A 22248-nucleotide genomic window follows, 5' to 3' on the forward strand; every position below is an offset into this window, starting at 1 on the left:
AAAAAAGCACCAATGTTGCAGCACTAGTGGAATTATCAATAGTGATAAGTTTATTATGATCAGGTAGTGTAGAGGATGAACCAGGGGTTGCAATAAAAACCTCTATATTATCAGGAATGGTGAGATCAAGCAAATCAAATGAAGTATTGTTACATGTATTAGATAATAGAGGGTTAATATTTCTATCAGATGCCAGAGGCTTAAGGGGGCTTTACACGCAGCGACATTGCTAGCGATGTTGCTCGTTAAAGCACCCGCCCCCGTCGTTTGTGTGTCACAGGCAAATCGCTGCCCGTGGCGCACAATTTCACTAGGCCCCATCACATGTACTTACCTTCCTAGCGACGTCGCTGTGGGCGGCGAACAACCTCTTCGTTAAGGGGGAGGTTCGTGCGCCGTCATAGCGACGTCACACAGCGGCCGACCAATAGAAGCGGAGGGGCGGAGAACAGCTGCATTAACGACACGCCCACCTCGTTGCCGGAGGACACAGGTAAGCTGTTGTTCGTCGTTCCCGGGGTGTCACACGTAGCGATGTGTGCTGCCTCAGGAACGACGAACAACCTACGTCCACAACAACCAACGAGATTTTGAAAATGAACGACGTGTCAACTATCAACGATAAGGTATTTTTGATCGTTAACACTTGCTCGGAGCTGTTACACGCAATGATGTCGCTAATGACGTTGGATGTGCATCATGAATTCCGTGACCCCGATGACATATCGTTAGACTCATGGGGCCTTTAGATACAGAGTCAACTATTCCAATCTCCTTAAAGGAGCTGGAGTTAGCTGACATCAAAGAAACTACAGATCTCTCTTTGCTTAATTTATCGATTTGTGTCTGAATGATAGCCAAATCCTGTTGTGTATGAGTGTTGAATTTGTCTGTATTGGTATCAAAAACCTTATTAACATCCGGGGACAGAGTATTTGCCCCCATAAGCATTGTATTAGTAGTGATAGGAGCAATAGAAGAAGAAATCTGTATTTTAATAACCTCAATAGAAGGAGGAAGAGATGAGTGTTTCTCATGGACTGTAGGGGGCGTAGTGGTCCATACAAGAGGGGTTGCTTGGTCAATGTTGTGTCAACTATTGTCTCCAACACTGGCTAGCAGTGGAGAAGACACACTAGGATCAGTAGAATGTGATCTAATGCTACTGAATTGCTGAAACCTAGTCTGCTTATATCTACTGCTTGTATGGTTAGAACCACTTACGGTGAAGCCTTTTCACACAGGCTTCTCACCTGTGTGAATTTTGTGATGTCGAACAAGGTCTGATTTCTGAATAAAACATTTCCCACACTCTGAACATGAAAATGGCTTCTCCCCTGTGTGAATTTTCAGATGCGAAGCAAGGTTTGATTTCTGACTAAAACCTTTCCCACACTCTGAACATGAAAATGGCTTCTCCCCTTTGTGAATTTTCTGATGTCTAACAAGGTCTGATTTCTGACTAAAACCTTTCCCACACTCTGAACATGAAAATGGCTTCTCCCCGGAGTGAAATCTTTGATGCCCAACAAGGTTTGATTTCTGACTAAAACCTTTTCCACACTCTGAACATGAAAATGGCTTCTCCCCTTTGTGAATTTTCTGATGTCTAACAAGGTGTGATCTCTGAATAAAACATTTCCCACACTCTGAACATGAAAATGGCTTCTCCCCTTTGTGAATTTTCTGATGTCTAACAAGGTGTGATCTCTGAATAAAACATTTTCCACACTCTGAACATGAAAATGCCTTCTCCCCTGTGTGAAGTCTTTGATGCCGGATAAGTTCTAATTTGCAATTAAAACATTTCCCACATTCTGAACATGAAAATGGCTTCTCTCCTGTGTGATTTTTCTGATGTGTAACAAGGTGTGGTTTCTGACTAAAACCTTTCCCACAATCTGAACATGAAATTGGTTTCTCCCCTGTGTGAGATCTTTGATGCATAACAAGTTCTGATTTCCGAATAAAACATTTCCCACACTCTGAACATAAAAATGATTTCTCCCCTGTGTGAGATCTTTGATGCCTAACAAGATCTGATTTCTGGTTGAAACATTTCTCACATTCTGAACATGAAAATGGCTTCTCCCCTGTGTGAAATCTTTGATGCAGGACAAGTCCTGATTTCCAATTAAAACAATTCCCACACTCTGAACATAAAAATAGCTTCTTCCCAGTCTGATTTTTTTGATAATCAATAAGGTTTGATTTTCGAGCAAAACATTTCTCACATTGGGGAGATGAAAATGGATTTTCATGTGTCTGAACTTTTTGAAGGTTAACAAGATGTGATTTCTTGGTAAAACATTTCCCACATTTTGAACATGAAAATGGTTTCTCCTTTGTATGAGCCATTTCATGTTCCACATCCCTTCCGTAAGTTTTATTTTGCTGACAATTCTGTGATAAATCGGAATTTTGGACTTGTTTGAAAAGATCAGATGATAGAGCTTTCCGAGGAAGGACTGGAGGTATATCTGGGACAGCAGCATGCCCTTCATATGTATCATGTGGGATACTTTCACCATCTGTTTTAAATTCTGAAGATATTTGATTTCCATCTGAACTTCCAATACAGTCATCGGCTAAAAATAAACACAATGTTATTATTTTTTAATGATATGATCTTGAAAGTACATTTACTTTTTTAAACCAGAATATCATAAATTAAATTAGGAAAAAATGTATTCTGAATCTGTTGTCCAATTTCGACATCTAAAGGCCCCGTTACACGTAACAACATCGCTAACGAGATATCGCTGGGGTCACGGAATTCATGACGCACATCCAGCCTCGTTAGCGACGTCGTTGCGTGTGACACTTACGAGCGACCGCTAATGATCCCAAATACTCATCAAATCGTTGATTGTTGACACGTCGTTCATTTTCAAAATATCGTTGCCTACTGTGTGATGTCGCTGTGACTCCACACTAACTGCCCCCTTAAAAAAGAGGTTGTTTGCCGCCCTTCGTTAGGAAGGTAAGTTCGTGTGACGCTTACCTGCGATATTGTTCGCCACGGGCAGCGATTTGCCCATGACGCACAAACGACGGGGGCGGGTGCTATCGCTAGCGACATCGCTAGCGATGTTGCAGCGTGTAAAGCGGCCTTAAGAGTTACATCTTTGTTAATGCGGATCTCCCATTCCTAGCACCAGTTCTCTGGAATGTGCTACAGTAAATAATCTAATTGATTGTCACAATGTGACTGCAGGATAATGAGGGACAGGAGGCTCCTATACTGTCCCTCACGCTAGGGGACCCTAAGCTATTGCTAACCTCTGGATTAAAAAAACCATAAAGAAATTCCTATATTAAAAATATCAATTTTTATTAGTCATTTACTAAAAACTGTCAGTGCAGTCAAAAGAGGAATAGCCACTTAAAAGTGGTTGGGCGGGTGAATGGGAACACGTGCGCCAGATGTCGATTTTGAGGATATAGGCGGGGAAGGGGGCCTATCCTAGCCCTATGAATTTCCCCTACCTACCAGCGGAGTGTAAACACCCTAACACTCGGTGCCCCCGCTCCTCGGCGGCTGTCCCTTACTGTCCCTCCAACCATAAAACCACCATCACCAAGTAGTTGGGGAACTAGTTGATCTGATATGTATTAACAATATAGAGTGGTTACCCAGACTATTTTTAGGTTTGTGTCCTCTGGGATGAAAGTACCTCCTGGTTATCCTTAAGGGAATTATTGCAATTATGGTTCACCCTGATAGGGGAACTATTTGATTATATATGTATTAACAATACTGCTTACCCAGACTATTTTAGGTTTTTTCGACCTGCACTGTTTTTGCACGTAACAACAACAGCTCACAGCAATAATACACATCAACTACCTGTAAGTCTGGATCACAACACCTCACCAGACCAGTATAGGTAAATTATAGCTGGCATTAATGAAATAGCCCAGCGACCGCGCCCGGCGCCTGGAGATTGTAATATGGCAGCCCTCGCCGCAGACGCGCGCGGGGGGGGGGCGTGGGTCCCGCGATCGCCCAGGTAATGCCGATCTCCCTGCCCTATGTGCCTGGTGCTACCTGGCTGCCGCAATATGATGGGAAGCCTGATGCCTTGCAGGCGTTCCGGAAAAAGATCAGCCCGGTTCTTGACCTGTATGGCATGACCGGCAGACAGCGGGCGGCGGTAGTGCTAGGGCAGCTAACCGGCGTGGCTGAGCAGGAGACGGAGACCTGGACCGACGCGGACCGGGCCTCAGTGACTACCATTTTTTAAAAACTCCAAGCCACTTTCGAGACCCGCACGGAAGCTGAATTGCGGATGCAGTTTTATCAATGCCGACAGCGACCTGCAGATAACATACAAAACTATGCCTTGCGCCTGCACACTGCCCTCCGTACGCTGAAACGAGTGGACACCATTAATGATGTGGACAGCAATAAGATGCTAGTGGAACAATTCCTGCAGGGATCCACGGAGAACCGCAAGCAGCTGCGGCTGTGGGCCCTGGAGCATCCCGACCTAGATTTTACCATATTGAAAAGAGCGGGCCATCAAGGCCCTGCAAGCTCCAAGCCCTGATGCCCCTGATGCAGCCCCGTGGCTGGCTGAAACCGCTCCTGTCTCGGTAGCAACCCCCCTTCTGGCTCTGCCGGCCCCTGCAGCGTCCGGTGGACTGATGGAAGAGCTGGCCGCGCAAGTCCGCCGCATGGATGGAGACCTCGCCCGGATCCTCGCCGCCCTCCAGCTTCCGACGAGAGTCAAGCCCCGGAGAAGATCCAACTTGCCGACAGCCCGGAGGACGTTCCCTGGATGCAGCGGAGAAGTATCATCGATCAGCGGTATGGACCCTCTACTTGTTACAGGTGCAGCAAGCCTGGTCACTACTCCCGACGATGCCCGTTAAACGAGCAACCCCTGGGGCCAAGAACCAATCCTCAGGAGTAGACCCTAACGGCCCTACTGATTGGCGAGACCGGTACGTTGGAGGCCGCCCCATCATCCCCCTGGCGGTAGATGGCATCCCGACCATGGCCCTATTGGACACCAGATCACAGGTAACCACTATGCCATATACATTGTACCAGCGGTATTGGGACGATAGTGAACTTGCCCCTCCTGATGACAGCCTGACCATTATTGCGGCCAATGGGCTCCCTATGACACAGGTGGGCTTCAAAGAAGTGACCCTGACCGTGGGACATACCATGTTAAAACATCAAGGGATGATTGTGGTGTTGAATGAATCCAATGAACGTAACCCAAAAGTAATTTTAGGGACTAATGTAACTGAGCATTGTATGGGGGAAGTGCTGAGTCTGTTGCAGCAGTTGTCCACCACTGCAGGAGGAGGCCGACAGAGGGCAGTCCAGCGTGAGATCCGGGCCCTCCTGCATCGGCAGCAAGTGAACTTGACGGGCGGAGAGATTGGTGGCGTGCGGGTGATGGATGTGGCCCCTTTAGTGGTGCCACCAAGGAGACCGAGATGATGATTTGGTGCAGGGCAGCAGTAGGCCCCCAGGGGCGCGATTACCCGGTGATGGTGGAACCCACGCCTTCAGAACACTGGCCCACGGTGATGGCGGCCAGAGGGGTGATTGACGTCAAGAAGGGGAGAGTGCCTGTGACAGTGCTGAATTGTGGGGAGGAAGAAGTTAGGCTTCCCCGTTATGCTACCATTGCTAAGCTGCTTACCATAGACCCCCACGCCATCCACGAAACCATCCCTTCTACCTCTGCACCCCCCACCAATAGCTGTACACCCCCCGAACAACTAGAGGAGTGGTGCCAGGACTTAAGGGGGCTTTACACGGTAGCGATATCGCTAGCAATTTCTAGCGATATCGAGCGTGTAAGTACCCCCCCATCGCGCATGAGATTGTTTGTGATCGCTGCCGTAGCGAACATTATCGTTACGGCAGCGTCACACGTACTTACCTGGTCGGCGTCGTCGCTGTGACTGCCGAACAATCCCTCCTTCAAGGGGGAGGGACGTTCGGCATCACAGCGACGTCACCGCAACGTCACTAAGCGGCCGGTCAATCAAAGCGGAGGGGTGGAGATGAGCAAGACGTAACATCCCGCCCATCTCCTTCCTTCCACATTGGGGCCGGCGGCAGGTAAGGAGACGTTCCTCGCTCCTGCGGTGTCACACACAGCGATGTGTGCTGCCACATGAGCGATGAACAACAACGAAAAAAACCCCTTACCGATTTTTGAGTTTGGGACGTCCTCTCCATGGTGAACGATTTTCAACATTTTTGAGGTCGCTTAAGGTCGCTAGTCAGTGTCACACGCTGCGATATCGTTAATGACGCCGGATGTGCGTCACTAACAACGTGACCCCAACGATAAAACATTATCGATATCGTAGCGTGTAAAGCCCCCTTTAGATGTAGGCACTGAAACTACACCCATGCATCACAAAGAGGGGGTATACAGGGTAGTGCGAGAGTATGAGCAGGTTTTCAGTAAACACCCGCTAGACTTCGGAAGGATTAGAGGGGTTCAACACCATATCCCCACGGGCATACATCCACCCATCAAGCAAAAGGTATTGTCCCATCCCACCAGCACACTATCAATGCGCTAAGGACATGTTGAGGAACATGAAAGAGGCAGGGGTCATACGGGATAGTTGTAGTCCCTGGGCAGCCCCACTGGTGCTGGTGAAGAAGAAGGATGGCACATTGAGAATGTGTGTAGATTACCGGAAGATCAATCAAATAACGCATAAGGACGCCTATCCTCTCCCCCGTATTGAAGAGTCGCTGGCTGAGCTGAAAGCTGCTAACTATTTCTCTACTCTTGACCTTATCAGCAGATACTGGCAGGTGGCGGTTGCGCCAGAAGATCGTGAGAAGACTGCATTTGCCACCCCCATGGGACTCTGCGAGTTCAACAGCATGCCGTTTGGGCTATGCAATGCCCCTGGGACCTTCCAACGGCTTATGGAGTGCTGCCTGGGACATCTTAATTTCGAAACTGTCTTACTGTACCTGGATGACGTAATCGTGTATTCCCAGACATACAAAGCTCACCTGGAGCACCTGGCGGAAGTGTTCGTGTCCCTTGCTAAGTATGGGATGAAGCTGAAACCCTCCAAGTGCCACCTTCTAAAGCCTAAGGTGCAGTACCTCGGACACGTGGTGAGTGCAGAAGGTGTCTCCCCAGACCCTGAGAAGGTTACCGCTATCCAAGACTGGCCACGGCCGACCACGGTGAGGGAGTTCCTGGGCCTGGTGGGCTACTACCGCCGCTTCATCAAGGGATACACGAAGATGGCGGCACCAATGCAAGACCTCCTCGTGGGACAGACCAAGAGTGGTAGAGTCCCCGGACCCCCGTTTGTGTGGGAAGAGAAGCATGAGGAGTCCTTTCACCAACTGAAGTCAGCCTTGACAGGAGAAGAAATTCTGGCATATCCCGACTACGGCCTCCCGTTCATCCTTTACACCGATACCAGCAATGTGGGCCTGGGGGCGGTCTTGTCCCAGGTCCAGAACGGGAAAGAGAAAGTGATCGCCTATGCCAGCAGAAAACTCCGGCCCACAGAAAGAAACCCCGAGAATTACAGCTCCTTCAAGCTTGAATTCCTAGCCCTGGTGTGGGCAATCACCGAACGGTTTAGGCATTACCTCGCGGCAGCGAAATTCACTGCCTACACGGACAACAATCCGTTGACCCATCTGGATACGGCCAAGCTAGGTGCGCTGGAACAGCGGTGGGTGGCTCGGCTGTCCAACTATGACTTCACTATCAAATACAGAGCCGGCCGCAAGAACACCAACGCGGACGCGTTATCCCGGATGCCCCACCTACCTGATGGCGGGTCGGGAGATGACGACCTCGAGGAAATCTAGTTGCCCGCGTTCCACCAGCCACCAGCTGAAAAACTTTGTGTCCATAAGCAACAAGGAAACCTGGACCCACTGCCCAGTCAGGGATAGCAGGAAGCCGAGGACCAGGCACCAGCCGTCCAGTTGGTTAAGACCATGATTGCAAAGGGCTCCTCTAAAATGGATCCCTCAGCTCCCTCTGAAGCCCAGCGGCTGTGGAAAGAAAGAGCCCAGCTATACCTGCATCAAGGGAAGCTGTATCGGGAGCTGATCAACCCAAAAACTCATGAGAAGATTCGCCAGCTGGTGGTCCCCCAGGCCAGCGTGCCCAAGGTCTTACAGGTGTACCATGATGGCGCTTGACACTTTGGGTGGAAGAAGCTGGAGATGTTGCTGAGGGAACAGTTCTATTGGAGTCGGATGCGGGAGTCTGTGGAGGCCTGGTGTCGAGAGTATGGTCCCTGTACACTGAGAAGAAGGGACGAAGTGAGCCAGAGAGCCCCCTACAGCCGATCATCACCCATCAACCGCTGGAATTGGTCGCCCTGGACCATGTCAAGCTCACACCCAGTCGAATTGGTATACCTATGCCCTAACCATCGTAGACCACTACTCACAGTTCCTGGTGGTTGTTCCAGTTAAAGATCTGACAGGCCGTACCGCAGCTAGAGCATTCCAGGCCTACTTCTGTCGACCGCATGGGTACCCGAAGAGAGTGCTCACGGATCAGGGTCCGGCCTTTGAAGCAGAGGTGTTCCAGGAGTTTTGCCAGTTGTATGGATGCAAGAAAATCAGGACCACACCGTACCATGCCCAAACCAATGGGATGTGTGAAAAGATGAATCACTTGGTCCTGGGCCTACTGAACACACTACCGTTGGAAGAACGAAACCTGTGGCCGGAGAAGTTGCCTGACCTGGTAGACAAGTACAACAACATTCCCTGTAGTTCTACCAAGTGTACTCCCGCGTATCTAATCAGGGCCCGACCAGGCCGGCTGCCGGTGGACCTGGAGATGGGCCTGGATGCCCCGGAGGCTCTTCCCTCCACTGCAAGCTGGGATACCAAGCGGCGGGCGCAGTACCGACGGATTCAGGAATATGTGGAAAAGAATCTGCGTCAGAGCCGAGAAAAACAGGAACAACGCTTCAACAGACGGGCTCCTGCTGTCCCCTTTGAGCCTGGGGATACCATGTTGAAACGGAAGAGGAGAACCCATAAGCTTGATGATAAGAACCCCGTATGTCATACAGCCCACTGGTTGGGAGAACGAGAAGACTTATCAGATTAGTCGCGACCAGGGAAAAACCACGGCTACAGTTTCCAGGGACCACCTGAAGAGATGACCACACCCCTTACGAGCGGCAAATGAAGTCCCAGCCCCCATACCGACCGGAGAGAAGAAAGTGGTGATCCACATAGTGATGGGCGACTTCCCAGTAGACTGGCCTATGCAGAATGGCGCGGTGATTATTCCGGTGATAATGTTCCCACAACCCGTGGAAGAAGTGGAAACGGAAATAACCGCCAGTGAACCGCTTGAACCAGTGCCCAGGGATGCACCTATACCACGCCCCCGTAGGCCTCCACCTGCCACACCCGACAGACGGGAAGAGGAACCAGTTGTCTCCTCTGTCCCAGTGCCCCCCAATGACGACATTGTGCCCAGAAGGTCCACACGTCCCAACCTAGGTAGGCCCCCGCTTAGGTATAGGGAAACTGCCATTTAGGGGTGCCGTATGTTGTGTAAATATCCGAATGAATGAGCACTAATCATCCGAGATTCTCACCTGATTTGCAAAAAGAACTGTTGTCCCCCGTTGGGACTGGTGTTGTTTCCGTTTGAAACCGTTAAGTCCCCGTACCGCATGAGGAACTACTCATGAACATGGCCGAGAACTTGCAGGTCACCCACGAACTTGTGGGCTTGTAAATAGTTCCGGGCTGAGTTCCGGTGACCGTCCGTCGGGGTCAGGGGTCCCCCTGGATGAGGGGCCCCCTGAGTGTTTACCGGGTGAGGAAAACTGTACCGTAACCATTCCCGATTGGGCGACCTGAACCAGGTTCCTGCTTCCGGACTGGGGAAGAGGGGTGCTGCCCGTTTCTTAGGGGCAGCATCAAGGTTGAGGTTGTTTGGGAGGGAAAGCGGAAGAACCGAGACACGTCGGTTGTTATTAAAAATGTTGTTTTACCGTTAGTAACGTTTAAGCAAGTGCCTCCCGTCAGGGAAGATTTAAAACATATGCCTACTGTTTGTTTGTTGTTTTTGTTATTTATCTTTTTCAGAAAAAAAAATAAAACCGGTGATGGACGGGCAGCCCGCGGACGGTCTGCGTTTTACCAAGGGGGACTGTGACGCCCTGGACCCCAGGGGTCACAGTAGAACATCCCACACACACACACACCCTCCCCTGGTAGGAAACACCGGTCAACCCAAAAACCCTTGTTGCCTCCCTCCAGGGCCTGATGTCCACACCAGGTGGGGCGGAGCCAGGCGGTTGACCCCGCCCACCGAGGAGTTCACAGTCCTGGAGGCGGGAAAAGCAGTTAGTTCAGGGCAGTTGAGTTCAGGAGTGGGTGGAGTGAGGAGTTGAGAGGAGTAAGAGACTGTGCGTGTCTGGGTCGGAGCCCAGGCACCATCAGCAAGATCGGCAGACGGTGGTGGCCGTCTGCAGGAGTTAGTGGATGTCTGTGGAACCGTAGGACCGGGGTCGGGCGGTGGCCCGCCGGTACCGAATCGGGGAGCGGAGTGAAGCTAAGCACCAAGGCAGGGTACTCAGACCCCGACTAGGCTCGGAAGCCGTCGTAAAGGTCAAATTCTCTGATTGCGGTCTGGACCTCAGGGGTTCATTCCCACCCAAGTCCCGTCAGAAGGCAACCGCCCAACCCGTCCGGATAAGAGCCACCGCCAACGGCCAGAGATCCAAGGGCCAGCGCCTGCGGGCAAAACGGGCTCTCCCGACACGTACAAGCCAGGGAGCGGACCACCCATGGGAATCCATAGGGGGTCAAACACATACATACAGGTGCAGGAAAAGACAGCCGCCACCAACCCGTCCGGGGAGAGTGAAGACGCCGCAGCCAACTGTGGGCCCCCTCCATCCAGCCGTTTGGTTTACCAGAGACTCTGTTATTGACTGCCTGAGTGAGTACACCAGTGCCATCCGGCACAGCTCTGCACCTTAACGCTGACCCCGCAGCCGTGCTGCCTCCTCGCATCGACACCTGCACCTATCCCCTACCCACCGACTTCCAACCCTCCCAACCGGGGCCCCGGGACCAACAGCCCCTACCCACGGAGGGGCCAACACCTCAGCTGCTCCCCGCCATCGCTCCCGGGAACCCCGATCACCAGCAGCGGTGGTGCCCACCTAAGGTGGGGTCCATGAGTTGAACTTGCATACATTTCTTACTATTAATCTTCTACCAGTCAGTAGCCACAGTGTGGTTAGGCTTACTCACAGTTCTTGGCTCAGAAGTGGATGCTGGAGACTGGGAATGTAAATTATCCTTGGAAAAGATGTTAGAAAGATCCACATCAGGGTCCTGCTTGGCTTGGAAGTGGGTGATGACTGCTTCAAACTGACTGGATAGTCCTTGTCCTAGGTCATTCTCCAAAATGACTGGTGTGAGCAGGTAATCCCCAAGCCCCACTTTCACTTCCCTCTGAGTGGTATCCGAAACAACAGGCTTGGTGGGGCCATCTATGAACCCCACTTCAACTTCCTCCTGGCTAGTCCCCGAAACAACAGGTGTGGGGAGGCTGTCCATAAACTCCATATGGACCTCTTCCTGGTCAGACCCTAAAGTAACTGGTGTGGGGACGGTGTCCATAAGCTCCACATCAGCCTTGCTCTGGTCAGTCTCCACAATGACAGGTATAGGGAGACTGTTCACAAGTCCCACATCGATCGCTTCCTGGTTGGTCCCCAAAATACCAGGTGTGGGGAGGCTATCCACAAGCTCCACCTCGACCTTCCCCTGGTCGGTCCTTAGGTCCAACTGCACACATGCCAGAGGGACGTCTGAGCACTGACCCTCAGCCAGGGAGATGGGTAATTGGGAATCTGGTAAAGGGTCTTCTGGGGAAACAATAACTGGGCTTACCAGAGTGATGAAAGATCCAATGTCCCGAAGTCCCTGAGCCTGTATATCACCGACCTTGACCGTCTGGATGTGGGGATGGAGGTTGGCTGGTGTACGGTGTCCGGCCTGCCGTAGGGTGTGGACTGGATAAACCACTTCCTCATTGGTGTTTCTTGGGAGTAGCATTCCTCAGGTCTCGTTGGTTCATCTTGGCATATGTCGACTGGTTGGAGTGGCAGACGGGCTCCAAGCATGCGGCCTCTTTGTTTTGGTGCAGCTTCTGCTGGGTAGCGGGACCATCCTTCTCGAGCAGCTGGTGCTGGCAGTACGGCAGCTGGAACTCCATAAACATATTCCAGAACCTAAGCCCTCTCTTCTCTTGAGTATTTAGGCCCCAATGCAGTCAACAACGCTGTGGCTTGGGCCATTTTGGACCAAGTTGATTCCCGATTGTCACTAGATCCATGATGTGGCACATAGATTAAATCCTCCGGGTCAAAATCGGCAGGATCCTCATCGTCCCCTGCATCATTCTGGGCATCCCAACGGACTAATTTTTGAATCAAGTCTGACCGAGTTTCAGTGTTCCAGTAGATAATCTTTCGCCTCTGGCATAGATCCTGTAGCATCCATTTACTGCTGCGGTCGTAACTCCTCTCTGGTCCTTGTCCCATGGCTGAGCTGGTGGGGTTGGACATGGCAGTGTCCGAAACCTGAGTGCCTCCCCTAAGGCCTGCTAGGTATGCTTATGTGCCTCCCTGGTTGTTGAGCCCTTGACGGTGTCCATGAACACCAGTCCTCTGCAGCTCCCTGGATAAACTAGGCTGAGTAGTATCCCACTGCTGCCACCAATTGTGGAGACACGGGGCTCAGTGGGTGCTCTCGTCCACTAAAACCCGCCGCCTTCAGAAAGACAGCGTGGCTCAGGGCTCATCCCAACTGAATGCCGGCCTCCTTAACTGAGGGTGGAACACTACTCAGACAACACAGGGTGAGGGAACCACAATAATTAGACTTTCTTGGATCCCCAAACAATTAACGGCACATAACACATAACCAGCAAAACACACAAATGTAACAGGCAACAGAGTCTCACCCTTCTGCTGGCTCACCAGGGATTTAGAATGTCCATGCCTCAGAGGTCCCAGGGCTATTTGCTCCAATCCAGCAGCACCCCGCTTTTGGCGGGCACCCACCGAGAAAGGAATAATGCCAGATTTAGGAAGCTGTCTGAGGTCTGCAAAGTCTGTTCCAGGTGACTGAACTGTCCCAACCTGAGTGTCCTCCTTAGGTAGTCCTGGTATGATGATATAATCCTGGCAGCCGGAGTCGAAATTCCTAGACTGGGGATATGATCTCCAACCGGAACCGGAGTCCCTAGATTGAAGCCACAAGATATCCTGATCCTCTAGTCAGCTACTAAGAGCTTAGACTGGATCCATAAGCATCCATCAACCTTCATCAACCTGGTGGCTTAAAGAAATCCTCTCTTATAGCCACAGCCCTCCCTCTGGGCACACTGCGTCCTCATCGATTGGTTGGACAAGATCGCCTCTCCCATTGGATGAACCTCAAGCTGCATGGACAATGTTCATCCAAATGATGTCTACAGAAAGACTGAGGGTATACATGTAGTCTGGAATGCACAGACTAGACAATGACTACTAAGGTAAATACATTAGCAATACACAACTACAATACAATGATTACTGGAAGGGTCTGGAGAAACAATAGCTAAGCAAACATGACTTAGCACACATAAGAACAATACATCTGGCTGAATGTTAAGAAACTTTAACCCATGAGAGGCATTGGGTGTCCATGTCGTCACACCCACTATCACCACAATCCCGTGGGTGGCGTCACAACCGACATCCCACCACCAAACCTCCCCTTTTCACTCGTGGGCGAGGAGGCGCTGTTCGAGCCCCGAGTCCGGCCCCACTCGAGCCACCGAGGAGCGGAAGCACCGGACCCGAGCGCCAGTGATCTCCCAAGGCGAGCGGCATTCCCGAAAACTCCTCTCCGCCCGTGACACAGTAGCTTCACACCCTTCTTCTGGCCAACCTACAAAAGTCGCACAATTCCAATTTGCTCACCCTTTCCCATAATACCAGTCCTGCATGCCAGCTTGTGTCCTGGTCAGTTTAGACTGCTGCAATTAAGAGACCTTTGGTTACATCCTGTCACATGACTTTGAAGTCATCAAAGGTTCTTCTTCTTCTTATTATTATTATTTTTTATTTATTTATAGAGCACCATTAATTCCATGGTGCTGTACATGAGAAGGGGGTTACATACAGAATACATACACAAGTTACAGTAGACAGACTAGTACAGAGGGAAGAGGGCCCTGCCCTTGCGGGCTTATATTCTTATACAATCAACCTTAGAATACAACTGATGGGGTCACTAAGAGAGTGGGGTTCCTGATAAATTGCGTAATTTGACTCCTTCCAATGCTGGCCCTGACTAACTAGGTTTTTTTTTAAGTAGGGCTTATATTTCAAGCATTCTCCAAAAATCCCATAAAATCGTGCTAGGTCTTATTTTTGGTGTAGGTCGTCTTTTCGGGGAAACAGGGTATTCATGAACCCACTGAAGGTCTTTGGGTTGCTTTCATAACATAGAGAAGGCACTAGAAACAAACAGCAGAAGAAGCAGAAGCAAAGAAAATACAGCTGAAAAAAAACAGAGCAGAAAGTCTAAAAATGTAAACACAAAATTAGTGCAGAAAGTTCATGAGTAGATATCTCTTACAGGATAGAGCTGGAGGAAATACATCCTGAGGAACATCGGGATCTTCTTGTTTACAGTCCTGTGGGAGAAGAGGAGGGGGACATCTCTCTGGTGTTGTCCTCTTACTGGATAGAACTGGAGGAGACACATACAGGGACTGAATTCATTCCTTACATACAGATAATTATAGGCCGTGTGTATTTAGTCCTGTCTATTACCTGGTGATGTGAGGGGCTGGGAATCCTCCATAATGACGTCCTTGTACAGATCTTTGTGTCCTTCTAAATACTCCCACTCCTCCATGGAGAAATAGACGGTGACGTCCTGACACCTTATAGGAACCTGACACATACAATGATACCGTCACCCCCGATCCCTTCATAGCGTTACTGTATAATGTCCCAGAATTCCCAGCAGTGTCACCTCTCCAGTCAGCAGCTCAATCATCTTGTAGGTGAGTTCTAGGATCTTCTGGTCATTGATGTCCTCATGTATCGGGGGGTGAGGTGGAGGCCCCGTGATTGGGCTCAGGGGTCTTCCCCATCCCTCAGACACAGGGGCCTGACAGCGCTCACTAGAGGTCTTCTTCACTACTGTGTAATCCTGGTTATGGAGAGACACAGTAATAAATCTCACTCCAGACATTTCCAGAGTCCTCACCTCTCCAGTTCTGTCCATCTGTTATTCCCATAGATAAGAATGATGTAATGTGACGTCATCAGAATCTCTCACCTCTCCAGTAAGCCGGAAGAGGATCTCTAGGGTGAGGTGTAATATCCTCTCCGCCATCTTGTCCCTGTCCATATCCATCCTTCACGGGGCAATCAGGAGAATTCTCTTCTATAAAACATCTTCACTGAGAGGATCCGATATTGTAGGGACCTGAATGGGGAGAAGATGACGATGTAACATCATAAAGAATCCGCTGTAATAATACAATTACTGGAGATAATAAAGGGAAACATAAAATGAGAACATTCTGGGGGAACATTATACTGTGTGAGGGCAGAAAGGGGCCGAGGACCGAGGGCAGAAAGGGGCCGAGGATCGAGGGCAGAAAGGGGCCGAGGACCGAGGACAAAAAGGGGCCGAGGACTAAGGGCAGAAAGGGGCGAGGACTGAGGGCAGAAAGGGGCGAGGACTGAGGGCAGACGGGTCTCCTCACTTCCGGCCTCTCATAGTTGGGGCGTTTGTATCTATCAGAGAAAAAGGAACAAAAACCTCACGATTAATAGAAATCAGCAAGAGAAAAACACCAAGAAAGTCTCAGAGCTGAAGGGGTTAATGCCACCTGCCCCAGTAATGGGGAATCTCCACACACCGCCACCTGCAGAGCCGCACACTAGATATATGGCTGCTCTGTGCTTACAGGACCTGTGATGATGTCACATGGAGGGGAGGAGTCAGGGGGTCACATGATCAGCTCCTCAGCGTATGCAGGACTCTGGATGAGGGGACGGTTATGTGTGGGGTCAGGGGTAGACATGACCGGTTCTGGACATTATTGTTCGGTGTTTGTAGTGAACCCAGACTTAACAAAAAAAATATTCGTTTTTGGAGTTTGGGTGCCTTATGAATGTGACCACTGGAGGGAGCAGCGCTGTGCTCTGTGCTCGGATATACTCGGTGTTCGGTGCTCAGCCCACTGGGAGTCGCTTGCAGTGTATGAATGTCTCGCATTATATAAAGTGGATATCAAAAAGCAAATAAGAGGCTAAAACATAACTTTTAATAAAAGTATAGAAGAGACCTAATACTTAGGCCAATGTAACCATACGCATCCCCGACTGCTATCAGGATATAAGGCTAGGTTCACAATTCCGTTGTTTTGCATCAGTCACATGCGTCGCATGACGCATGTGACTGATGCGTTGTACAACGGATGAAAATTAACAGAATTTCATTGTCGGACTCCATTGTGTTCGGGGGGCGGAGCGCGAGGGGGCGGAGTTCGTGGTGGGTGGAGCCGAGCGGGGCCGTGGCGCTGAGGACGTCAGTGCCGCGGGGACTGCAGGACAGGTGAGTGTGTGAGTGTCTGTGTGAATGAGTGTGTGTGTATATACATGCTGAGTGCGGGAGGGGGCGGAGCCGAGCGGTGAAGTGTCGGGCTCCGTGTACAGCCAGGGTAAATATCGGGTATAAGCAAAGCACTTTTTGCTTGGTAACCCGATATTTATCTTGGTTACCAGCATACACCGCTCAGTGCTGGCTCCCTGCTTACATAACCAGTGTAAATATCAGGTAACTAACCAAAGCGCATTGCTTAGTAACCCGATGTGTATCCTGGTTACGTGTGCAGGGAGCCAGAGAACGCATGTGCAGAGAAATCCTACAGATTGCGCTGCTCAAAAAACGTTACATTCTGCTTTACTCCAGCCCGGCGGTCAGTCAAAAAATGACTGACCGCGACGCAGCGGCTGCAACGCAGGGTCATCAGTCGCAATCCGTCGCTAATAGAAGTCTATGGGGAAAAATTGGATTCCTGCAAAATATTTTGCAGGATACCGTAATTCCTCAAGGCGACGGATTGTGACTAAAGCAAAACAACGGAAGCGTGAACCTAGCCTAAGGCGTAGACCACGCCACACAAGAGATAGCCCCTCAGGGCTGCCACAAATATAATAAACGAAACAAACAAAAAACAAACAAAAAGAAAAATATATATAGATTGTGTTTCCACGTGTTATCCACGCCTTATATCCTGATAGCAGTCGGGGATGCTTATGGTTACATTGGCCTAAGTGTTAGGTCTTTCACATACTTTAATTAAAAGTTATGTTTTTGCCTCTTATTTTCTTTTTGATATTTATTCATAAGTGGCATTGAACACATTTGCTGTATTCTATTATATAAAGTGGATATTAAAATTGGAGAACAACAAACAATTTCCTAAACGTTGCGGTCATTGTGTCGTCCTATGTCATTATATAACCTGTTTCCCCGAAAATAAGACAGTGTCTTATATTAATTTTTGCTCCCAAAAATGCACTGATCTTATATTCAGGGGATGTCTTATTTTTCCAAGAAGAAAAATTCACAATCATTGATGAACAAAAAAAATGAAACTTTATTTTATGCTGTACAGTAGTTATCACAAACTAGCAGAACCAGACAAACCGTGAACCCTATCAAGAATGTTTTTCTGCCATTACTTCCATGTACAACAATCTATGGTACATTATTGATTATTGATCACAATATTTAACAGCACAATGCAAGATTTATTCAGTGACAGTCATGTCATCATCTTCTGGAACATCATCATAACAATCCAATCTTTCAATTGTTTGGTGAATTTCTTGTGACTCCATTTCTTTCAGAATCATTGGCCCAAATCTCTCAGGTTTGGCAATAGCATTATCCTTAAATGAGCTCCTCTTGTCCAGGTCGCTGCTCGTAGTGCATTTGCAATGCAACTGTCAGTGATTTAGTCCCATGAGTTTTTCACCCAAGTCACAACCTCTTGCAGTTTAGGTTTAACAAAGTTTCCATGCTGATATCTCTCCATTCTGTTTTCAATGTAGTCATTGATTTCCACGCGCAAATTGTCCTTGAATGGCTTGTTTACCGCAATATCCAGAGTCTGGAGATAGGCCGTCATTCCTGCGGGAATCATTATTTGATCTACGTTTCTGTCATGAAGAAATGTCTTGATATCTTTAGCGCGGTGTGTGCTGGCTGCATCCCAGACTAGCAGACCTCTTTGTCTCCCTCGCATAACATGTGGCAGTATTAAGTCAACCCACTTCCTCATAATTGCTTGCGTGGCCCAGGCTTTTTCAGTTTCAAGAATAAATATGCCTGACACACGTTCAATCTTATCCTTCTTGCCCTTAGAAATTAATAAAGGTTGGACTTTAGTGCCATCCAGACGAATTGCCAATGTGCAGGTAACACATGCACTTTCGTAAGCAGTGGAGGGAATGTACACTGAGGAGGCACCCGCTGTTCAATTGTTGGTTGAGATTAGAGATGAGTGAAACGGTCGCAGTTCGCAGTTCGCCGAACGGAGGTTGCGTTTGAGTTCGGTTCGGCGAACCGGTTCGACGAACCACTCGAACCCCATGGGAAACAATGGGAGGCAATCACAAACACATAAAAACACCTAGAAAACACCCTCAAAGGTGTCCAAAAGGTGACAAACTACTCACAACACAACACAAACACATGGGAAAGTGACAAGAACAAATTCTCATGCGAAAACAAAACAGTGTTATGAGGAAAAAGAGGACGAGACACAGATATAGGTATGGCATGCCCTTCTAAAATCATGTAAAACACCGCAAGGTGACTCCAAGCGGAGTCTCCCTTTTTTCCAAAAATTGGGCCACACAGACACTTCACAGGTAGATTTGCATCAAGCACATTAAAAAATACGCCATCCTTAACCGTCCCCAGGATGACACCGGGGTAGGTAGCAAAGCCTTTCCTGATCCCAGATCTGTTCATATTGGATCATTTTTAGAAATACTGCAAGCAAGGGTTACTCCAAGCGAAGTCTCCCTTTTTTCCAAAAATTGGGCCACACAGACACCCCTTCAGTGGCAGCACTTGTGCCCCAGTTGTACACTTCACAGGTAGATTTGCATCAAGCACATTCCAAATACACAAATATTTACTCTCCCCAGGATGACACATGGGTAGTAAATTCCTTGTGGATCCATGACTTGTTCATTTTGATGAACGTTAGTCTGTCCACATTGTCACTTGACAGACGCGTGCGCTTATCTGTCAGCACACACCCAGCAGCACTGAAGACACATTCTGAGACAACGCTGGCAGCTGGACACGACAAGATCTCCAAGGCGTAAGTGGAGAGCTCTGGCCATTTTTCAAGATTTGAAGCCCAAAATGAGGAAGGCTCCATTTGCAAAGTCATGGCATCAATGTTCATTTGGAGATACTCCTGTATCACCCTCTCCAGCCGTTGACTATGTGTCAGACTTCTTGTCTCTGCTGGCCTTGCAAAGGATGGTCTAAAAAAATTATGAAACGATTCAATAAAGTTGCTGTTACCAGCACCAGATACAGTGCTGCTGGTACGGTTAGACTGTTGATGACGAGACCGTCCCATGTTTGCCAAGTTACAACTGGGAGATTCACTCCCTGCACCATGGTTGTTTGGTGGAAAAGCCGAGCTAAGATCGAGCAACAGCTTCTGCTGATACTCCTGCATACGTGCGTCCCTTTCTATGGCTGGAATTATGTCACAAAATTTGGACTTATACCGGGGATCTAATAGTGTGGAAACCCAGTAGTCATCATCACTTTTAATTTTGACAATATGAGTGTCATGTTGTAGGTAGTGCAGCAAGAAGGCGGTCATGTGTCTTGCGCAGTCATGCGGACCAAGTCCACGCTGTGTTTGTGGCATAGAGGTGCTAACCGTTCTTTCTTCCTCTGACATCTCCCCCCAACCTCTTTCAACTGAAATTTGACCAAGGTCTCCCCATCCGCTGAGTCTTCCATGTCCATGAACAGTTCGTCCTCCATTTCTTCATGTTCCCTGCACCTTCCTCAACATTTTGCCTGCTACCATGCGCCCTTGTTGATCCCTGTCCCCCATGGTCCCATGCCTGCCGCCTTGGTGATGATGAACGTCTGGACCTTGGTGATGTTGTTGTCCCTTGCGCATATGAATCCTTCTGTACTTCCTCTCCTTCCTGTTGTCCCACCCCCTGACTCCGAATAGTGTTTAGCGTGTGCTCCAGCATGTAAATGACTGGAATTGTCATGCTGATAATGACATTGTCAGCGCTAAACGTATTCGTCGCCATGTCGACACTGTGCAGAAGGGTGCATAGGTCCTTGATCTGAGACTTTCTGGGGACTTTCGCTGAGTCAGGGGCGTCGGCTTCACCGGCTCCCAAAAGAATCCCCACTCATCTTCTTCTAGCTCCCGGGCATGTTGCTCTTCCGGGGCCGGAACTGCTGTGTGGATTGGAGATCCCACCTCGACTGGCGGGAACACCTCCGGACACTGGCGTGGAGTTCCCAGGACTTTGCTTCCCGGCTGTAGCTGCGCCTTGTAGGTGGCACGGACTTCAGTCGAGGTCTCACCGGTCGCGGCATCCCAGGTAGTGACCCACGTTACTTTTGTGGGCCGCTCCGGTCCTCCTGGCACAGCCGGTAGGTTAAGGGTAAGTCCTTCCGCGGCTGCAGTCTGCTTCGGGCGTCCTCTCCCCAGGCTGGTTGCTACCAGCGCGCCCACTGCAGCTCGCTGTTTTCTCTGGGTCTCCATCTTGCTCGGAGTCAGTCTCTGAGTTGGCGTTTCTTGCAATGGCGCCGGGGACAGTGGAGATGCTGGAGAAGGTGGAGGCGGGCCTTCTTTTCCCGCTCTTGGATACACTCCACCCCCAGTCTCGCACATTGATTCAACCCAGCCTAGGCGGCCCTTTTTTTTTCCTGTAATGCCGGCCTCTTCACATGTCTTCAACAACATCCTGGGGCCAGCACCTCCCCTCTTTAAGCGGTGCACTCCGCACTTCTTTTTCTTCGTCGGCCAACTCAGGGTTTTTCGTTTGGCGCCAATTCTTCTCGCGCTCACTGTGTTCGTGAAGATGGCGGCCATTTTAGTACCGTCCTGTGCCTGGTCCAACGCCTTAGGCACCACTTGGTCTTCACATTCGGGGACCGGGACCCCCTGCAGATAATCCGGATCCTGCCGACTACGCCACATGTAACGGGGTGCCAGGGGTGCCTCGGGGGTTGTAGTCGTGGCCCCTTTTTCTATCAGGCTAACCCCCGGCTCCGCCGTCACTATTGGGACAGGAGATTGCTTGGTGGGTCAGAGTGTGGTGGTTCAGATAACGCCGTCAGATGTACAAAGACTTTGCAGACGTAGATCGGTTGAATCAGTCGGCATGTTTATTGTACACATCTTCATATAGTTACATAGTTACATAGTTACTTAGGTTGAAAAAAGACCTAGGTCCATCTAGTTCAACCTTCCTCCACCAGTTCTACATTTAGTCACTAAGTCATTTATAACCAACAATGTTTTGTGTACTGAGGAAATCATCCAGCCCTTTTTTAAAAGCTGTTATAGTATCTGCCATTACTACCTATTGTGGTAGTGTATTCCACAGTCTGACCGCTCTAACTGTAAAGAACCCTTTCCTATTTAGGTGTCAGAATCGCTTTTCTTCCACTCGCAGTGAGTGCCCCCTGGTCCTTAGTACTGTCTTTGGAAGAAATAAGTCAACAAAATATACCCAATATTAGGCTTGGGATCCTAGGCAAAGACACCCACCCTCAGGCTTCGGAACCTGCGATAAAGAGACCACCCGTGGCTGGCCTTGCACAGCTATCGGCCATGGCTCCTAGACGATGGGGCTGCCAATTCTCGAAAGACAGCATTATTACAATTCTTAATAGGATTATAAGACCAATTCTTAGTGAATTGGTTGTGGTATAACCACCATGAACCAACGCTAGGGTTTGAATAGTGCAGTTACCATTCATTGTGTATTAATAAATAACACCATGTTCAGTGGCATTTTTCTTTTCTTAAACTGAGAGACTCCAAAACAAACCCCAATGATCCTTGTAGAGAAAAATGTGCTCTTTCAAATGGTATCAGAATTAATATATTTTAGGGGTACCCTTTTTGA

At 49.3% G+C, this 22248-nt stretch overlaps 1 protein-coding gene across 1 annotated transcript in view; it reads right to left on the minus strand.

Annotated features, from left to right (window-relative positions):
* Positions 1-698: 698 nt before the first annotated feature.
* LOC142259159 (uncharacterized) overlaps positions 699-22248 on the minus strand; it is an 81211-nt gene continuing 59661 nt past the window's right edge. The window contains exon 9 of the mRNA XM_075331663.1: positions 699-1889. Coding sequence (XP_075187778.1) covers positions 1237-1889 — 653 coding nt within the window. The 3' untranslated portion in view covers positions 699-1236. The remainder of the gene's footprint in view (positions 1890-22248) is intronic.

The sequence above is a fragment of the Anomaloglossus baeobatrachus genome, assembly GCF_048569485.1.
Source record: "Anomaloglossus baeobatrachus isolate aAnoBae1 chromosome 5 unlocalized genomic scaffold, aAnoBae1.hap1 SUPER_5_unloc_3, whole genome shotgun sequence".
NCBI classification, from domain to species: Eukaryota; Metazoa; Chordata; class Amphibia; order Anura; family Aromobatidae; genus Anomaloglossus; species Anomaloglossus baeobatrachus.